Source organism: Channa argus, chromosome 2 (assembly GCF_033026475.1).
Source record: "Channa argus isolate prfri chromosome 2, Channa argus male v1.0, whole genome shotgun sequence".
In the NCBI taxonomy this organism is placed as follows: Eukaryota; Metazoa; Chordata; class Actinopteri; order Anabantiformes; family Channidae; genus Channa; species Channa argus.
Window position 1 is genome coordinate 10,353,819 of NC_090198.1, and position 17,295 is coordinate 10,371,113.

General features: G+C 38.0%; 2 protein-coding genes across 2 annotated transcripts in view; one reads left to right on the top strand and one right to left on the bottom strand.

Moving 5' to 3' along the window:
* The window catches only part of hcn4 (hyperpolarization activated cyclic nucleotide-gated potassium channel 4), a 63,698-nt gene extending 57,423 nt beyond the window's left edge, over window positions 1–6,275 (bottom strand). The window contains exon 1 of the mRNA XM_067495266.1: window positions 4,882–6,275. Within this exon, the coding sequence (XP_067351367.1) occupies window positions 4,882–5,567 (686 nt within the window). The 5' untranslated portion in view covers window positions 5,568–6,275. The remainder of the gene's footprint in view (window positions 1–4,881) is intronic.
* Window positions 6,276–8,395: 2,120 nt separating this feature from the next.
* Window positions 8,396–17,256, top strand: rec114 (REC114 meiotic recombination protein). Its single transcript, XM_067495269.1, has 6 exons — window positions 8,396–8,590; window positions 9,782–9,871; window positions 15,105–15,188; window positions 15,475–15,627; window positions 16,704–16,778; window positions 17,018–17,256. Exons 1-6 carry the CDS (start codon window positions 8,507–8,509, stop codon window positions 17,180–17,182), a joined length of 651 nt encoding a protein of 216 aa, XP_067351370.1. The 5' UTR covers window positions 8,396–8,506; the 3' UTR covers window positions 17,183–17,256.
* Window positions 17,257–17,295: the final 39 nt, after the last annotated feature.

A 17,295-nucleotide genomic window follows, 5' to 3' on the forward strand; every position in this document is an offset into this window, starting at 1 on the left:
GAAAACCAAAAGGAATAGTGTTGTTCGTCCTATGTAGGAAACATCCATTTCCCCCACTGTCCTATGTAGATTAGTAATGTAAGAAAAGAGGACATAGTTAGGATAAAGAGGAAGTCACAAATCTTGTATTTTAAAAATCTTGATCCCCAACAGAGCTTGCAATTATCATCAAGACTTCCTACTCAAAAGAAAAAAGAAAAAAAAAACTGAAAGCCATCATCTGCTGCATCTCGAGCACCCCATTCTGACCTTTTTGTAACTCTGATCCAGACTCCTGACACAGCCAACAATAAGGGGAATCACCCTAGTTGCAGTCGGGTATGTTTCCCCATTTCATTTTACAAAGAATCCATCAATGGCCAGCTGGAGGCTCCAAAGACTCAAACAAATCAATAGGAAAACTTACTCTCCAATCAACCACACTGAAATGGAAACCACTGTTATTTAATCTGATCCCATCCACACGAAAGTATGACACACAAATACATAAGTTGTGTACCTGTAGCAGTTTGTGGTCGCTAATTTTTGATAAGGGCAGAAAAAGAGAAGTTGAAATTTAGATACCAGGAGTGCCACCCTTTTTGTGCTTTTTAAGTACACTAAACTTGTTCCTTGCCTTTATGTATTATGAAGTTTGAGGGATGCAAATATGCTAAATTTACATTCAGAGGAGCTGTTTTTTCCATTTACTGGAGGTTAAGGGGGGAAAATAAAACATGATTCACTTTAGCAAGATAATGAAAACAAATAGGACAATAATATGAATAAATAAATGATTCAGGAATGCATAGAGCAAAACTTTTATTTTGTCAACACTTACCTAAAATTTTGTCTAGTTAAAAGACACTTCTCCTAACTATGTCACAGCCTCAATGTACACAAGAGTGACTACACATGCTCTAATTTTTTTTATGTATTCTCTAATAACAGAAGTAAAATGGTAAGATGTCTTTACAGAGGATTTGTTTTACTAGTGTATAGGTAAGTGTCCTCTGGGAAACAGAACTAGATGTGTGGGAGGAAAAAAAGACTGTGGAAAAGTGGACTTTGCAGAGGGGAAGGATGGACTCGCCTGACTGTTGCAAAAGGATTTAACTGACTGACAGAAACTGCAGCACAGCTGACCCCCTCTCTGATAGTGTTGGCAATACATTTCTAAAAGAAAAAAGGGTGCTTAATAGAGCCTTCAATACAAAAAACTAATTCTTCGTTTCCATCTCTCCAAGGAAATGTGAAAGACTTTCAAACAGATGTGTCCACTGGGCTCTGAATCACAAGAAAATTAAAAGGCACTTGACGATCAGAGGGCTACATTTTAATATGGTGCCACATCATTTGTCAAGAACTATGTACAATGTTGATTTAAAAATTCCACTCAAAGGGGCCAATGTAAAACGATGAAAAAAAAGTCATCCTGTTTTCATTTTGTAAAGATAGAGGACTCTTTATATGTGACGGGTATCGTTTTGCAGTACCTCCAGAATTGTTATTGCAATCCCAACAATTATTTCAACCTATTCCCATGAATTGTGGGTGACCTTGGAATTAATATCATCATAAAAATATAGCCACATACATCACAATTTTTAGAAAATTGTTTTTCCAATAACTAAGCATTCTAGGCCGCAACAATCAAAACAATTTTAAAAATGTCTGGAAAATCCTAAAGGGACTTAATTTTCATAATAATAATTTTTCATACAAAAACTGTTGTATAGCTCAAAGGCCCCAATGTATTCTATGATTTTTTTCAAACTGTATGAACAATCAAGGTCACACAACATCACTATGTCGCAGAATGGCATATGTTATAGCTTTTACTGTAAATACCAAATATAATGTCATATTTTTATAATAGAAAAAACTAACTAGCAGAGCAAAGCAGATATCTAAAACGAAATACTGGATACTTTTTTTTGGAGCAGACAGAGGTGGCAGTAATCTCGGTACGAATCTCACTGTTCAACAATCCTATCAATCTCTCACAGATTAATGGTCACTGTGTGCTTAACAAAAATAATCACCATCCTTATTTAGAAGACCCCAACTTATCCAATAGTGTTATAGGAAAGCGTGTCTTTTTTTTATCAGCTGTGGATGTTAGTCTGTGGTTAACTGACCACATCTGGGAGATGCTTGTTCTGAAACGAAGGAGACTGTTCAGCTTTGGATCTGGAAATGAGGCTGTAGATTGGATTATGATGCCATTTTTAATCTGTCTTTTTCCCTCACAAGATATTGCTCCTCCCCTCCTTCTTAGCATTATACAATACTTGACACGAGAAGATTTTGCTGAATTCTGGCGCAGTGACGACTATGTGATTCCTTGTGACACTCTAATTTGAGCTTATATTTCCTAAGCTTTGCTGCAGACATGGAAATAAAACTCAGAGCTCCTTCTCTTTTCCGGGTCCATTGAAAGGTCCAGCTCATCTCCTTGTGTACTTTAATTAGAGTTTTCTTGTCCTGTCTGTGGGTGTACGAGTATCATGTGTCTTCTTCAGTTCATTAAAAATCCAGAACTAGCTGTAACTCATCTCTACATGCTATCTTAAAAGAATTTACTATTTTTGTCCATCTCACATGGAAATTAGCTTCAAATGCTATTTGAATACTAACCTTGAAATTATATTTGATGGTTTCATATATGTAGACTTCCTTCAGTTCTCCCCTAAAGGGCTATTATTCTTTAACTGACATGTACAGGTATGACTTTATGTGTTATTTGCCTTTTTACTCACCATAGATTTAAACAAGGGAAAAACCTCAAATGTACCCTCCTGATTTGGTGCCACACCTGTAGTTTTAATTGTAGAATTGAGTTATTACATAATCATAGTGTGCTTGGACCAAACAAACTGCTCTCAGATCGCCAAAATGTTTAATTATAGTAATATACAGAATCCACCCTCAAACTCCAAATGAGTACTGTAGTTGGTTAAGCTTATTTTCTCTCAATACCCTGTTTCAGCATCTTGCCCAAAGACACTTCAAAACTGCTGGCTGGTGCCAAATCCCTGACCTTTCAGTATGGGGACAGTCACCCCTATCCCCAAATCACCCTTCTTCGTGATATTTAACGCAGTGAATAGAGCACAGAGGGAATCTGAGGAAACTAAACAAGCTGGGAGGAGTGTAGCAAGAAATGGCAAACTGTCATGTACATGTCTCACTTTCTCATGATCATCTTTTCCAAGTGTGTGTGAACTGGAAAATGTGAATTCCTAATGATTATACAGATTTTTCTTACTTGCACAAAACTCTCTGTCTACTTGGTCATACACACAAACGGTTCAATTAAAAAACTGGATGCATGAAAATCTAAGACAGACCTAAGACTAGAAACTCAACAGCAAAAATCTAGTGATGCCAACCAGCACAGTGTATTTGTACCTAGTCTCAGGAAGAACAGGCAGATAAATGTGTCTGTTTTCTATTCTAGGAAGAGTCATGTTTAGCCTCTGACACCCCAGGCCTGTCAACAACTGGCACTAAAACTCACATATCTCTCAAAGTCAGACATCTTGTTTTTGCGGAAGAAAAACACATTTTTTATGATAGTTTCTGTAACTTGTCATTACGCCATGATAGCCAATCAAACAGCAGGCAGCCAGGATAACATTCAGTGTTACAGACACAAGGATAAATGTTACAATATGTAATAATATTGCTCTATATCGGTTTACAGCAAAATAAATGTCTCTGCCTAATTTAAGTAATTAGTGATTGTGAAATTGTAGCTAATTAAAGCTGACAATGCCTAATTGTAGTGAAATGTTGAAGAAAATGTATTCACTTAAAAATAGCAGATTTTCATTTCTTGATTAAAATTCAAGTTGTCAAAATAGATGTTTTTTGACAAGTGTAGGTTGAAGGAAGAAAATTATATGAACAATATGCATGCCTAGCATTCACAGAATGGTTCAAGTCACTACATGACTGTTTTTGACAAATGAAAAAGTGCGGACAAACAGCTCGCTGTAAAATCTAAAATGAATATGCAGGCATCTGTGGATAAACTGTGTAATGTCACCCACTGCTTAAACACATTGGATAGTAACCATTAAAAAATCTTAAAAGTGAGGACAAAATATCTTACATCTAGTCTTGATATGCAGCTAAGAGCCTCCATGTGGCCATAAATGAGATGCATATGGCCAATAACATACTCAAGGACACTAACAAGTGTTGGTTGCTCTACTACCAAGCTTTGCAGCTGTATTTTGTTCATACAGTAGACAGAACTATTAAATCCTGATAGAAAGTGTGCTGATACAAAATGAGCAAACATTGTTGCTTATTAATCCACTATGCATATAAGAGAACAGGAAACCTAATATGCCAGGATTTAAAAATAATGTAAAGTAAAGGAATCATCAGTTACCCCAATCAATGCTGAAAATATCTACTCAATACATATTTTCTCAAATGTGAAGAAACAATTAAATGAATCCAACTATGTATCCGTTTGGATAGCATCTGCCCACGATATGCAAATTGGCCTAATTAGGAGAGCTTGTGTTATCTGTGGGATGTTTCATAAAAAAAAGACAGTGTGTCTACAGGCCTCCTAATTAATTAACAAAATTCTTCATTGTTATGCACTGAAAAGTCCATTAATAGTCTATAGTAATAGTCTATATAAATTGTTATAAAGAAAATTTATTAAAATGATGGTTTTGATGGAATGTGATCTTTAAATGTAAAGAAGTAAGATTAAGAGATAAAGTTGGTACCTGGAACTGTATGAAATCAGATGTTCTTGAAATCTAATGGTCAACACTCTAATAAAACACCTGGGTTGACGTGGCGTTTCATTTTAATATCTCTGCCGTTTGGAGAGCATGTTTGAGGTGTCATACAGCAAATCAGTACATTTACCTGAAATCACTGTAGGGGTGAATTATCCAAAATCCGGCGGATTTAACCCGCTCTTGTTCTCGTTCAACCGCCTTCTCACTTCCAAACATCCTCAGAGAGAACTTGTTGACCCCTGGTTGAAGCATAGCTCCTAACTGTCTGTGTATGAAACCAGCTTGATATAATCTCTCGTCGTCCGGCAGAATTTGTTCAATGCCATCCAACTTTATAAACCCTGCCTGCTGGTCTGGGGAATCGTTTTGGGTGCCACCGCCACCACTGGCTCCTTGTGCGCCTTGATCCGGCAGCCCCTCACCGATGGCTCCGAGGGGGCTCTCCTCGCTCGGGGTGACATCCCCCTCGTTGATGAGGCGCCTCTCCTCTGCCGAGTCCGAGTCGTGCACATGGCGACTTGTGATGGACGAGAGGCTGCCTCGAAACCTCCGACAATCTCCATTTGAGCTGGTCTTCATTGGTCTCCCTATGTCAGTCTCCATAATCACAGACTCCCCAGTTTTGGTCTCCCCGATGCCTTTGCAGCTTCCCCCAGAGGTCGACGACGGTGATGGTAGAGGCTTCATCCTAATACTCTTCCTCCGGGTGTCCTTGTCTGCGTCTTCTCCTTCGCCCATTACGGATGCTTTCTGTCCAATGTGCTGTGGCAAACTGTAGAGCCTTTTACGCATGGAGGAGTGCAACCTGTCCATTATGACATTGAGACACAGCAGAGAAAATTAAATAAATCCAGACTGTTTGGCTGTATTGTAACGATTATTCCCACCAGCCCCGCGCTCCCTGTGTGCTTGTGAGAGCGATCAGTCTGGAGCGAATCTGAATCCCTGAAAGCCTGCTGCAGATGACATGGACCGTCGTGGCTCTACAAAAACAGGTAAGAGACACTCTTTTTCATAATCACACTACCTGACAGTTTGCCTATGTCCTCAAGCACAGCCTGGGCGTCACGCATGGCCACTGCGTCCCCGATGTACATCTTTGTGCCGCTCCGACATTGTGCGCAAAAGTGGAAAAACTGCTTGAAAGTCACCTTAGCGTACCATGTGAGGGACGTGCCCACAGACGGTGATACGAAGAAAAGGGAAAGGTCACGCAAGACGACGGATGTTCTTTTCAATTGATGCCTTACCAGCTGCCATCTAACAACCCGACACAATAATGCAAAATACAGTAGAGCATTCCGGGGACCGCTGACATCACTGATCCATAGTCAGGGTGCGTTTTGGTGAATTGTGAATATTCATGATGCTGATCTATTGGGTTGCCATAGAAGCGAGAACTGCAAATAAGCTCAGCCCACTTTGTTTAAAGGGGAATGCTCTTCCCATTCTTAAAATGCTCCCCTGTTCTCTCAAGTTAAGGCTACAGATAGGCAATGCAAACCTATAGTAAAGCACTGCAAGCCTGGGGGCTCCACTGTCTGTTTGCCATTCAGATGATCAGGCTGATCCACTGCGTAATTTGCGCACATAAACACATCCAAAACTAGAACAAGCTCCTCTTATGCTGTCAGATCAGACAAACTCACCGCGACTCCCCAATTGCAGTACATGCATACACTGTCCTTGGATTTTTTTTCCACAGAATGGATTTATAATTCACATTTCAACTGTACGGTGCCATATCACTTTGACCTCACTGTTTAAATAAATCTATTTGCAAAAACAGAATAATTTTTTACTTGTGTAGGCTCATACATGTTAACATTTTGAGAAAGTCGTATTGTCTTGATAATAATGATTTGAACTCATGACTAAACATCCAAATATTCAGTTTGTTATGTTCCCTTGTCATTTATGCATAGAAAAGCCAGTCCAAACACTCGATTCCTCTATTATAGTAATGGTCAAAAACCTCAACATTTCACGTCACAATTTGCTTAAATTCTAATTATTTACTGTGTATCATTTAGCTGTGGTCCCCAAAGATCATGATAGTTTGAGTATAAAAAGAATTATATTAAAAGCAGTATTAAAAAACGTTCTAATATCATTATGACTAAAAGATTGTGTTCTAAAAATATAACCTAAAATAAGTTCCCATAATTGAGTTTGACTAATTAGGATTTTAGCAACAACATGAATAACAAAATGTTGAATACAAGAATAAGTGTGGAGAGTGATCTTCTATAATTTGATCGGAATTCTCTTTTGATTTATTTTTTCTCTGCTTTACATTAAAAAGGGCAATACCAATCATAAATGAAATCAGAAAAAGAAAGCTAAAATTTCATAAACATTAGCAGATCAACAGAATAAAGATTTACTGTCACTGCCTAATCCATACACCGTGCCCGATTTGTTTTACACATGTGTAGAACAAATGCAAAACAAATAGCATTGCTAACATGCACCATTCACAATGCTAAACTAGATCAAGCTGTGGTAGAACTGTTGATCCACACAGGCAAATTGCTATTGTGTTGGTATAAAATATTAAAGTAAGATATTTCAAAATCATAGTGAGACATATAGGTAAATACTGTGACAACTGCGTATTCATACATTTGTATGTTCAGAAACGGACAATTCTCAACAAATATAAGCAATGCAGAAGAAAGTGCATCCTGATAGTGGACACAAAATAGCGGAAACAAAATTCTATAGTGTACTTCCAAGTAGCCTCCATAGAGCAGTGAACCAGGGCAGACAGTTACGTTTTCAGCGGAAGCTAACTGGCTGTAAACTGCTTCGTTGCACATGCATAGAAGAAATTATATATGTGGTATAATTTATATATTAACCTTTGTCAACCAAATCTCACAGATGAGTTTGTGTCATTGTGGCGTGGAAAAATACACATATCTATACTGTCATATTCCATTCTGACTGATTAAAGTCTAGCTACAAATACATATCCTGCACCAGAATACAGTCCCCCAGCTATTCACTGTCAATAAATATGCATGTTCTTTACAAATTAACCCTCTTATTGATTTATGAAGATGGAAATCAAGTATGGACCGACCAATTCATAGTAGCTTACTGCTAAATGCTATGAAAAGATAGAAGTCATCTAGACTGGGTCAAGCTGTGAAAGTTGTACACTGAGGGAAAGAAGACGTGTTTGATTAAGACTTTGTCACTTTGTGTTAACCAAATTATTAATAAAAATTCACTTTCTATTTCAGTTATGTTACAAGACCTACAAAAATGCATGGTCTTTGTTGCACATAATCCTTTCAAACCTTCTAATTTATCCTGATCCCATCCTGATTTCCGAAAAAAATCCTAACTTTTGTGTTCTCCATTTGGGAAGAATATGATAACAACTAGGACAATAATATTCCGATGTAATATTCCTAACAGCACTGTAAGATATCACAAATTAAATGTGTTCTTTCTTTTTGTGAAAATCTTTAAAAGTCATCATCCCTCTTTCTTTTTTTTTTTTATCATGCCCTACCTGTCCTTTGCCAGTGGCCGCTGTTCCTCTGACTGTTTGTGTGTGCTAGTCGTAAGCAGGCTAACTAGCTAACATTGGTTTCAATTCCGTGCGCGTGCTGCCCGCCCACACAGACTCAACTAGCGCTAGCTTAGGCTTGTTGCGAGTCGCCTTGGGAAGTTAGCAGGTGTTGGTTTGCTGGAAATAGGATACAACTTACCAACAGAGAGCTTCGCTGTTAGTGGACATGGAAAACAATCACGTGTGGAGGTTAAAACGCTATGGACGCGTGGTTCCAGGCTCCAGAAAGAGAAAGAGACAGCCATGGAAGGTAACAGATGTCTTCCTAGCTTCGTTCTAGCTAGCTACATTTTCTTCTCCCATTTTTAAGCTAATCTTAAATTTAGCTCTGTTATCAGGTCAGGCTGATATCTTTCTTTAGTCCCAGCTAAAAACTGATTATATTATCTTTTTGGTTCATTCATACTATAACTGTGTGCACACATATGAAATTAAATGCACATTGCCAATAGAACTTTACTTTAGCCGACCTGTCAAATAGAAATAATTACCTTGGACCATCATTCTCTCTGTAGAAAGTGTTATTTTCTTTGAATAATAACCCCTTGGTTTTAATTTGAAATGTCATTTTATTGAGACGCATAAAAGACCTAAATATCACCTGCACATTAAAAGGCAATTAAAGTCAAATAATGGATTTGTGTTAATAGAAATATATACATGCAGGTAAACCCATTTACAGTTGTGGCTGTTTCAGATTTTTAAATATATAAAATGCCAGAAAACATACAAACATAGAGCTTAAGTTGATGACAAACCTTCTCTTTCCTGAGCAACAGTTAGAAAGACTATGATATAAAAATGATTTCATTTTGAAATCTGCAAAAATGAATCTAGAGCCTTTGTTTTTGCAGTTTGTGTTTGAGAGATCCCACGTTGACTAAAAAAACTTTGAAGCTTTGCTTTAAAGTAAAACAGTTCTGCAGTGATCCTGAGACCTGTTTTGCATTCAGTTTTGGTTCTCACTCAGCAGTTGATACGAAAACCAAATACCAAATAGATCTCCAGAAATGGCTTTGAAAATCAACAGTGATTTAATTTAAATTGTGTAAAATGGGCAAAGTTTCAGTAAGCAGTGACAGTGCGAGCCAGCATTCACAAAACACTAGATTTCCACTGTAATTAATTCTAACTGTACTGCATGGCGTAATTATCAAGTAACTGTGTTTTATAGATAAAAAAAAGTGTAGATTGTTTGCACATAATCGTATGTTCTAACTTTTACAGTTAAAAATTCTGTGTGTTGTTTAAGAACATTACCTGTGAGCTGGGAGGACATTTGGAGATTTGAGGGGGCTGTAACCAATTTAGAAAGTGTAGATATAAGGACTGTTGATTTGTTTTTTACTCCCTGCTTTAAACTCAGATGGCAAGCTAGAGCTACATGTGTACTATTTTAAACCAGTTTAAGATACATTAATAATTCTCTTGTCCTCACCAGATATTTGAGGCAACTGGCAAAAAGCCTGAAATAGTCCTCCGAATTGTGGAATCGGGATACATGCTGATATTGCAGGGAGAGGAAAGTTTGGTAAGAAAGGTTTGGTGCTTGTTAAATTGTGGTTTTTGTGTTGTTGTTTTTTGTTTGTTTGTTTTGCTGTCCTTTATAACTCAGTAACCACAGCTGAAGCCTTTTTTGTGCTTGTTTGTGATGCATTATTTTGAAACTTCTGCAGAGAGCAGAACTTTTATTCTCCTATTTCCTGTAGAATGTCGCTTCCTTTCAAATAAATGATCAAAAAAAGTTATATGGTTAGGTTATTGAAATGACAAAAAATGAAAATATTGTCTTCTTTAAGATGGAATTTGGTTTACTGGAACTGATAATTAATCTGTTTAAATTTTGTGTAGCAGTACCGCAGGGATCAATTCATTGTGGTATTCGCATAGAGAGTTTTGAATCCAACCACAAAGGGGCATGAGCCAGTATCTTTTCTTGCCAGTCCTAAGTCTGGCTAAAGGCAGCGGGTTGTGTCAGGAAGGGCATCCGACATAAAACACATGACAAATAAAAGATGGAAATCATGACTTCCACGCTGTATCTGACTTCTATACAATTAACAACTGGACATTGAAGGTGTGATGTTCAGTATCGTTAGTGGTTATGCCCCACAGGATGTAAGATAGAAGAGAAGGAAAAATTCTGTAGTGAGTTAGATGAAGTGATACAGAGCATCCCCAGAGGTGAGAGAGTGGTGATTGGTGCAGATTTAAATAGACATGTTGGTGAAGGGAACAGAGGCACTGAGAATGTGATGGGCAGGTTTGGTCTTCAGGACAGGAACGCAGAAGGACAGATGGTGGTAGACTTTGCAAAGAGGATGGAAATGGCTCTAGTGAACACTTTCTCCAGAAGAGGCAGGAACATAGGGTGACATGTAAGAGCAGAGGTAAAAGCACTCAGGTGGACTACATCTTGTGTTGGTGTAATCTCAAAGAGATCAGATGTTGTGAAGTTTTCAGGGAGGAGTTGAGACAAGCTCTGGTTGTTCAGGAAGTGCTTCCAGATTACTAGACAACTAATGTAATCAGGGAGACAGGTACTCGATGCGTCATCGGGAAAGTGGAGAAGGAGACTTGGTGGTGGAATGAGGAAGTTCAGGAGTATACACAGAGAAAGAGGTTAGCAAAGAAGAAGTGGGAAACTGAGAGGACTGAAGAGAGTAGACAGGAGCACAGGGAGATGCAGCGTAAGGTGAAGGTAGAGGTGGCAAAGGCCAAACAAAGAGGATATGAGGACTTGTATGCTAGGATGGACAATAAGGAGGAAGAGGTGGATTTGTACAGGTTGACGAGGCAAAGAGATAGATATGGGAAGGATGTGCAGCAGGTTAGTGCGATTAAAGATAAGGATGGAAATGTATTGACAGGTTCAAGGAGTGTACCTGAGGAGAACTTTGAAGAGTTGATGAATGAGGAAAATGAAAGAGAACAAAGAATAGAAGAGGTGATTGATGTGGAGCAGGAAGTAGCAAAGATTAGTAAGAGTGAAGTGATGAGGACGTTGAACAGAATGAAGAGTGGAAAGGCAGTTGGTCCTGATGACATACCTGTGGAGCTATGGAAGTGTGTAGTTTCTGACTGGTTTGTTTAACAAGATCTTGGAGAGTGAGAGGATGCCCGAGGAATGGAGGGAAGTGGACTGGTGCCCATTTTTAAGAACAAGGGAGATGTGCTGAGCTGTGGCAACTATAGAGGAATAAAGCTGATGAGCCAAACAATGAAGTTGTGGGAAAGAGTAGTGGAAGCTAGGCTAAGGGCAGAGGTGAGCATTTGTGAGCAGCAGTATGGTTTCGTGCGTAGAAAGAGTCCAACAGATGCAGTATTTGCTTTGAGGATGCTGATGTAGAAGTACAGAGAGGGTCCCAGGGAGTTACATTGTGTCTTTGTAGATTTAGAGAAAGCGTATGACAAGGTGCCTAGAGAGGAACTGTGGTATTGTGTGAGGAAGTCTGGAGTGACAGAGAAGTATGTTAGAGTGGTGCAGACATGTATGAAAGCTGTAAGACTGTTGTGAGGTCTGCTGTAGGTGTGACAGAGGAGTTCAAGGTGGAGGTGGATCTGCATCAAGGATCAGCTCTGAGCCTCTTCTTGTTTGCTCTGGTGATGGACAGGCTGACAGATGAGGTTAGACAGGAATCTCCGTGGACTATGATGTTTGCAGATGACATTGTGATTTGTAGTGAGAGCAGGGAGCAGGTGGAGGAAAATATAGAGCGGTGGAGGTCTGCTCTGGACAACAGAGGAATGAAGCTTAGCTGCAGCAAGACAAGATACATGTGTGTCAATGAGAGCTTAAGATGTTAAGGGTTCGCTTTGGGAGTGAGAAGGATGGATAGGATCAGTAATGAGGACATCAGAGGGACAACTCATGTTAGATGTTTTGGAGATAAAGTCAGAGGCCAGATTGAGGTGGTTTGGACATGTTCAGAGGAGAAATGGTACATATTTGCTAGAAGGATGCTGAGGTTGGAGCTGCCAGGCAGGAGGTCTAGATGACGACCAAAGAGATTTATGGATGGAGTGAGAGATGACATGAAGTTAGTGGGTATGAGAGAAGAGGATGCATAGGATAGGGTTAGATGGAGGCACATGATTCACTGTGGCGACTCCTGAAAGGGAACAGCCGAGAGGAAAAGAAGAAGATTTACATACTGTAGACAGTTTTAGATCACAAAGCCTTGAGAGTTTGTTTTTTGAATGTACCAAGAGTTACTGCCTAAAACAGTGTGTTGAACTTTATCTTTACTTGAAGCATGGCAATAAAAAAAGGAGTCTGTACATGCTTACATTCATCTAAAGCTGCAGCTATGATTATCCTTTCCAAACCCTGACAATTTGTAGTATGTAACAGTTACTGTTATTATTGTCTACCCATATATAGGAGAAACACTGAATACGTATTCACTTAATTATTATTAATGCTGCCCTAAAATGGCAGTCATGGGTGGGTGGCTCTGCCACTTTCTTCAAAAAGCATACATTTGTAATATTGTGAACCAGGTTATGTAGTTAATGAGTTTCAACTGCATAATCACAAAAATGGCCAAAGTCAAAGAGCGAGAGGTCTCCAAAAAGTACAAATTTATTAAGATATCATAAATTTAAAAAATAGCATTTACAATACATTAATTAAATATTAGCAGAAGAGCAGAAATTGTGCTCAGAACAAGTTACTACAAATTTATTTATACATTATTCTGCATATAAAATCTACCACTCAAATTATTACAAAAAAGAAAGCAAACTGGCACTAGGTAATATAACAGAAAAGTGAGGATACAGTAAATTTAAAAAAGGACATTAAACATATTTTATCTCAGAATACGAGCCTTCCTACCATTACCTAGAATAGAATAATACTTTATTGATCCTTTGCAGAAAATCAGTGAAAACTAACGTTTATGAGAGGGTGCTAAAAACAAAACTATCCTTCAAGCAGCCAGAGAACAGCTCCTACAATGCATTCTAAAAAAAGGTTTCTTACAGACTACAGTCCAGAATCAATGTATCTTAGTTTAGGCTTAAGATTTACCTGCTATAGTCGACACACCAAATATGAAAGTTCAGATAAAAAAGATTTTTCTTCTTTTTGTTGTTTATTGAAAATGACTTGGTGCATTAATGCCACCAAGTGGCAGGGAGTGTGGATCAGGATTATAAATGGTAAATGGTAAATGGTCTGCACTTATATAGCGCTTTTCTACCTATTGGCACTCAAAGCGCTTTACACTGCTTCTTATTTACCCATTCACACTCACACATTCATACACCGATGGGGGAGCTGCTATGCAGCTGGCCAACACTCACCGGGAGCAACTAAGGTGGGGTTCAGTGTCTTGCTCAAAGACACTTCGACATGTGACCAGAGGAGACAGGGATTGAACCAACAACTGTGAGATTGGTGGAAAACCGCTCTAACTTCCTGCGCCACAGTCACCCCCTAATATTCTAATATTACAGTTTTGCTAGGAAAAAAAAGTTGTATCCTCTCAATCTAATTAGCTAATAAGAAACTGAAACAAAAACATATAGCACTTTTTTATCCTTTGTTTTTCCCCAAATAACTGTCAAATCATAGTTTACTTGTATCTTTTTGAGATTTCGAATTAGGTGCCTACTTTTAGGTTTGTATTCTCGACAGTGTAACATTATGTCTCTTCTTCCTGAGACACACTTGTCTTAAAAAAATATAAAAGTTATTGAGAGCCCTGCCTGCCAGTGGGTTGTGCCTTTACATAGGGTCTATTTGGAGAACTAGCATCACAATATGCCACTAAGTTGTACTATACTTTTTGTTTATATAAAGACAGTTGACCATTCTGCTCAGATTTGATGGAGCTTTAGTGGGCTTCTTTGTTTAAGTCAGGCCAAATGTCACTTAGGAAATTTGGGGTGAAGTTTTAAGATCAATTAAACAATATTATAATGAAAAGTTCAAGCTGGGCTCACAAAAAGTAAAACAAACACTAGCCTTTTGCCTAACTAACAACATAACATTGAGGGACTCCTCAATGTCTCATTAATGGACTTCTGGCAGGAGACACAGCTATCTTGCTCCACCAGGGTGTAGAGCCAGACAGATATTCAGGTCAGACTGCAGAGCGCTTTCACCAAGGATGATAGACTGCTCTATTATAGATTTTTGCAGTAAATGGTATGAAATAATGCATTTGAATTATTATCTAAATAAATAGCTAATCTGTTTTAAACACATATTTACTTTTATTTTCAAAATTACAGCAAAATTAGACATTTTGTTTATATGATAGAAAATCTAGTTGGATTTGTTCACTGCAACAACTGAAATTTGCAAACACACCTTATCTCATGCTTGTGTTATCAGATATTAAAAGTATGCGCTCTGAAGACTGCATGTGGAGTAATGGTGCTAGAATACAATACATCACCTATTCCCTTTAGCTGTTAAGCCTTGTTTATCTATCCTACTTAAGTCAAAGCACAACAAAACAGGCTGATAACAGTATTTGGCTCTTGTGGTATACAGTACATCTGTTTGTTACACACTTCCCACAGTGTGTAACGCTAAGCTGAGGTTCAGACTTTGCTGAGTATATAGAGACCCCTGTAGGCAGTTTTAGGTAACTTTTTTCCTGAGTGAAGGAGTAGAAATTAATCAAATTCTACCTAACAAGGCATTTTTACATTCTTTAAAAGGTCTTCAAAATGCTACAATAGTTAAGTTAGCAGCCTGGTTGCTAAACATAGGCTACTTACTGTCTTTTTTTTTTTTTTTTTTGCAGGATACAATCTCATTGCTCTGTGCCTCAGATTTTCTCAAAGTAAACCAGAAATCTGAAAACCTGATGTTTCGACTTACTGTAAAGGTGAGCAAGGAGGCGCTATTTTTTAATTTTAATTTAATTTTTTTGTAGCTCCCTATTTACTTCATGTTCATGACTAACACTATCCCCATAGTGTAATTATCATTTATATGATTTACAGGTAAATGTATTGTTCAGAAATGAGTTGCCTAAACAAGAATTTAAGTGACCTTCTATGCCAGACCCTGTTGCTCTTAATAAGATGCTGATTTACAAATGCAATAAAACAAATTCAGAGTTTTAATTAAATCGACAGTTAAAATTTGATGGAGTTTGTGGTTTTATGTAGGGAGAGAGCCGTATGATGAGAATGCAGTTTGACGGAAGTAGCAGGGCAGAGGCTATAAAGGAGTGCTCAAGAGCTGTGGAAAAACTGATGGAGTACATGCCTGTCAACACTCAGGATGATGCAGCACCAAGCCCCAATCAGCCCCCCGCTAAGGTCTCTACACAAGTGTTGCAAGTTGCCTGTTTTACTGTTGCATAAAAATATCTATACTGTAACCAGCACTGATGCACAAACTAAATATTTGTACGTATAAAATGTGCTGCTTATAGAAATCCTGAAAATATGCCCACGACTGTGTAGTATGAGTGAGCTGCTGTTTTTTTCCTTCCACTAAGAGCCTTTGTTTAATAGATATGTGAAGATGATTTTCTGTTTAGCACACATACATTTAAAAATGTTCATGAGTGTTTGAAAATAGATATTATTTGTTATTATCAAACACTGTTTAACAAGCAGTATTATTATAAAGCTGCGGTCAGCTCATCAGTAGTGACCATACAGTCTTCACTAGATGGAGCTGTTTACAATATTATGTAATACTTAGAAGTAACACTACAGCTACAGTGGGTGGGGTGACACAGACTATAAATCGTGAATGCATCACTAGCTAACCACAGTGTAATATACAGTATGGTGTAGAATACAGTTTGTCCCTTAAAAACTAATGCAGACAGGAATGTAGAATTATAATATACTTAACTCATAGATACAACCATTTTAGAGATATGTCACAGAAATAAGTCACAGAAAAAATGTGTTCTTAATAACACCTTTGAGACATTGATTATGAAAACAAACATTTCTTTCTCCAAACCAAACAGCAACAACAACAATGTGCCACAAAAACATTTGATTAACTGAAATGTACACTCTACCAGGCACAGGGATGAGTTTGCAGGTGCTTTATCATTTCCTGTCATTGTTAAGTTGTCTGTTATTTAATTTCACATTTGAAAACACTCACAGCATCTGGTTAGCAAACGGGATTATGATTAAAACTTTGCTCTGTGTTTACAACGGTTGGACAAAGCAATGGACTCTATCATTGGGTTGAATTTGACCTTCAGCAAACAGACACACTGAAGGAGTTCACACTAAAGATGAAAGGGCTTTGAAGCATGGATATCTTTCAATTAGTTATGAAGCCATTGATTAGCCTTGAATTCCTGAGGTGTCATAGCATGTTTGTCAAATCTTTTTTCTTCTGTTGTGTGTTACTCTGTCAGCAGACTTTGCAGGAAAAAGATGTGAGAAATGAGCTTGAGGTTCTCCAAGGATCATTGTCTCTAAAGAGTCTTACACAGGTATTGTGTCGCTTATCTGGAGCTTGTCAACTTAAAAGAATAAACATCCACTGTACAACATTATTAATTTTATATTTGTGTACGGTTATCTAAGGATTTTAATGAATTTACATGATTATTACTGAGATGTAGGAAGATTAATTTTCTCTTTTACTCTAAATTATGAAATTAAAATAGGCTAACTAATTATTTGTTTAAATTCTCAGATTTTACTGAAATCTTATGCTGACCTTCCACAGCACTTCCTAGGAGAGACTACTTTGTCTCTGCCTCAAGTATATCAACAATGTTCTTTGGCACAAGGTGACTTGGAGCCCATTCTTCGTGTTTGTCTCCTCGATCCCAGTTTTTATGCATTTGTGGAGACAGTGGAGGGAGAGCTGAGGAAACTGCTTCAAGAGTGAAAAATCTCAACAGCAGCTGAAAGCAAAAAGGTCAAGTCGGTGTAATGTATTTTCTTATACTGTTTGTGTAGGCAGTGCCTGGTGGTGGAGCATCTCTTGCTGTGGTGGTGATG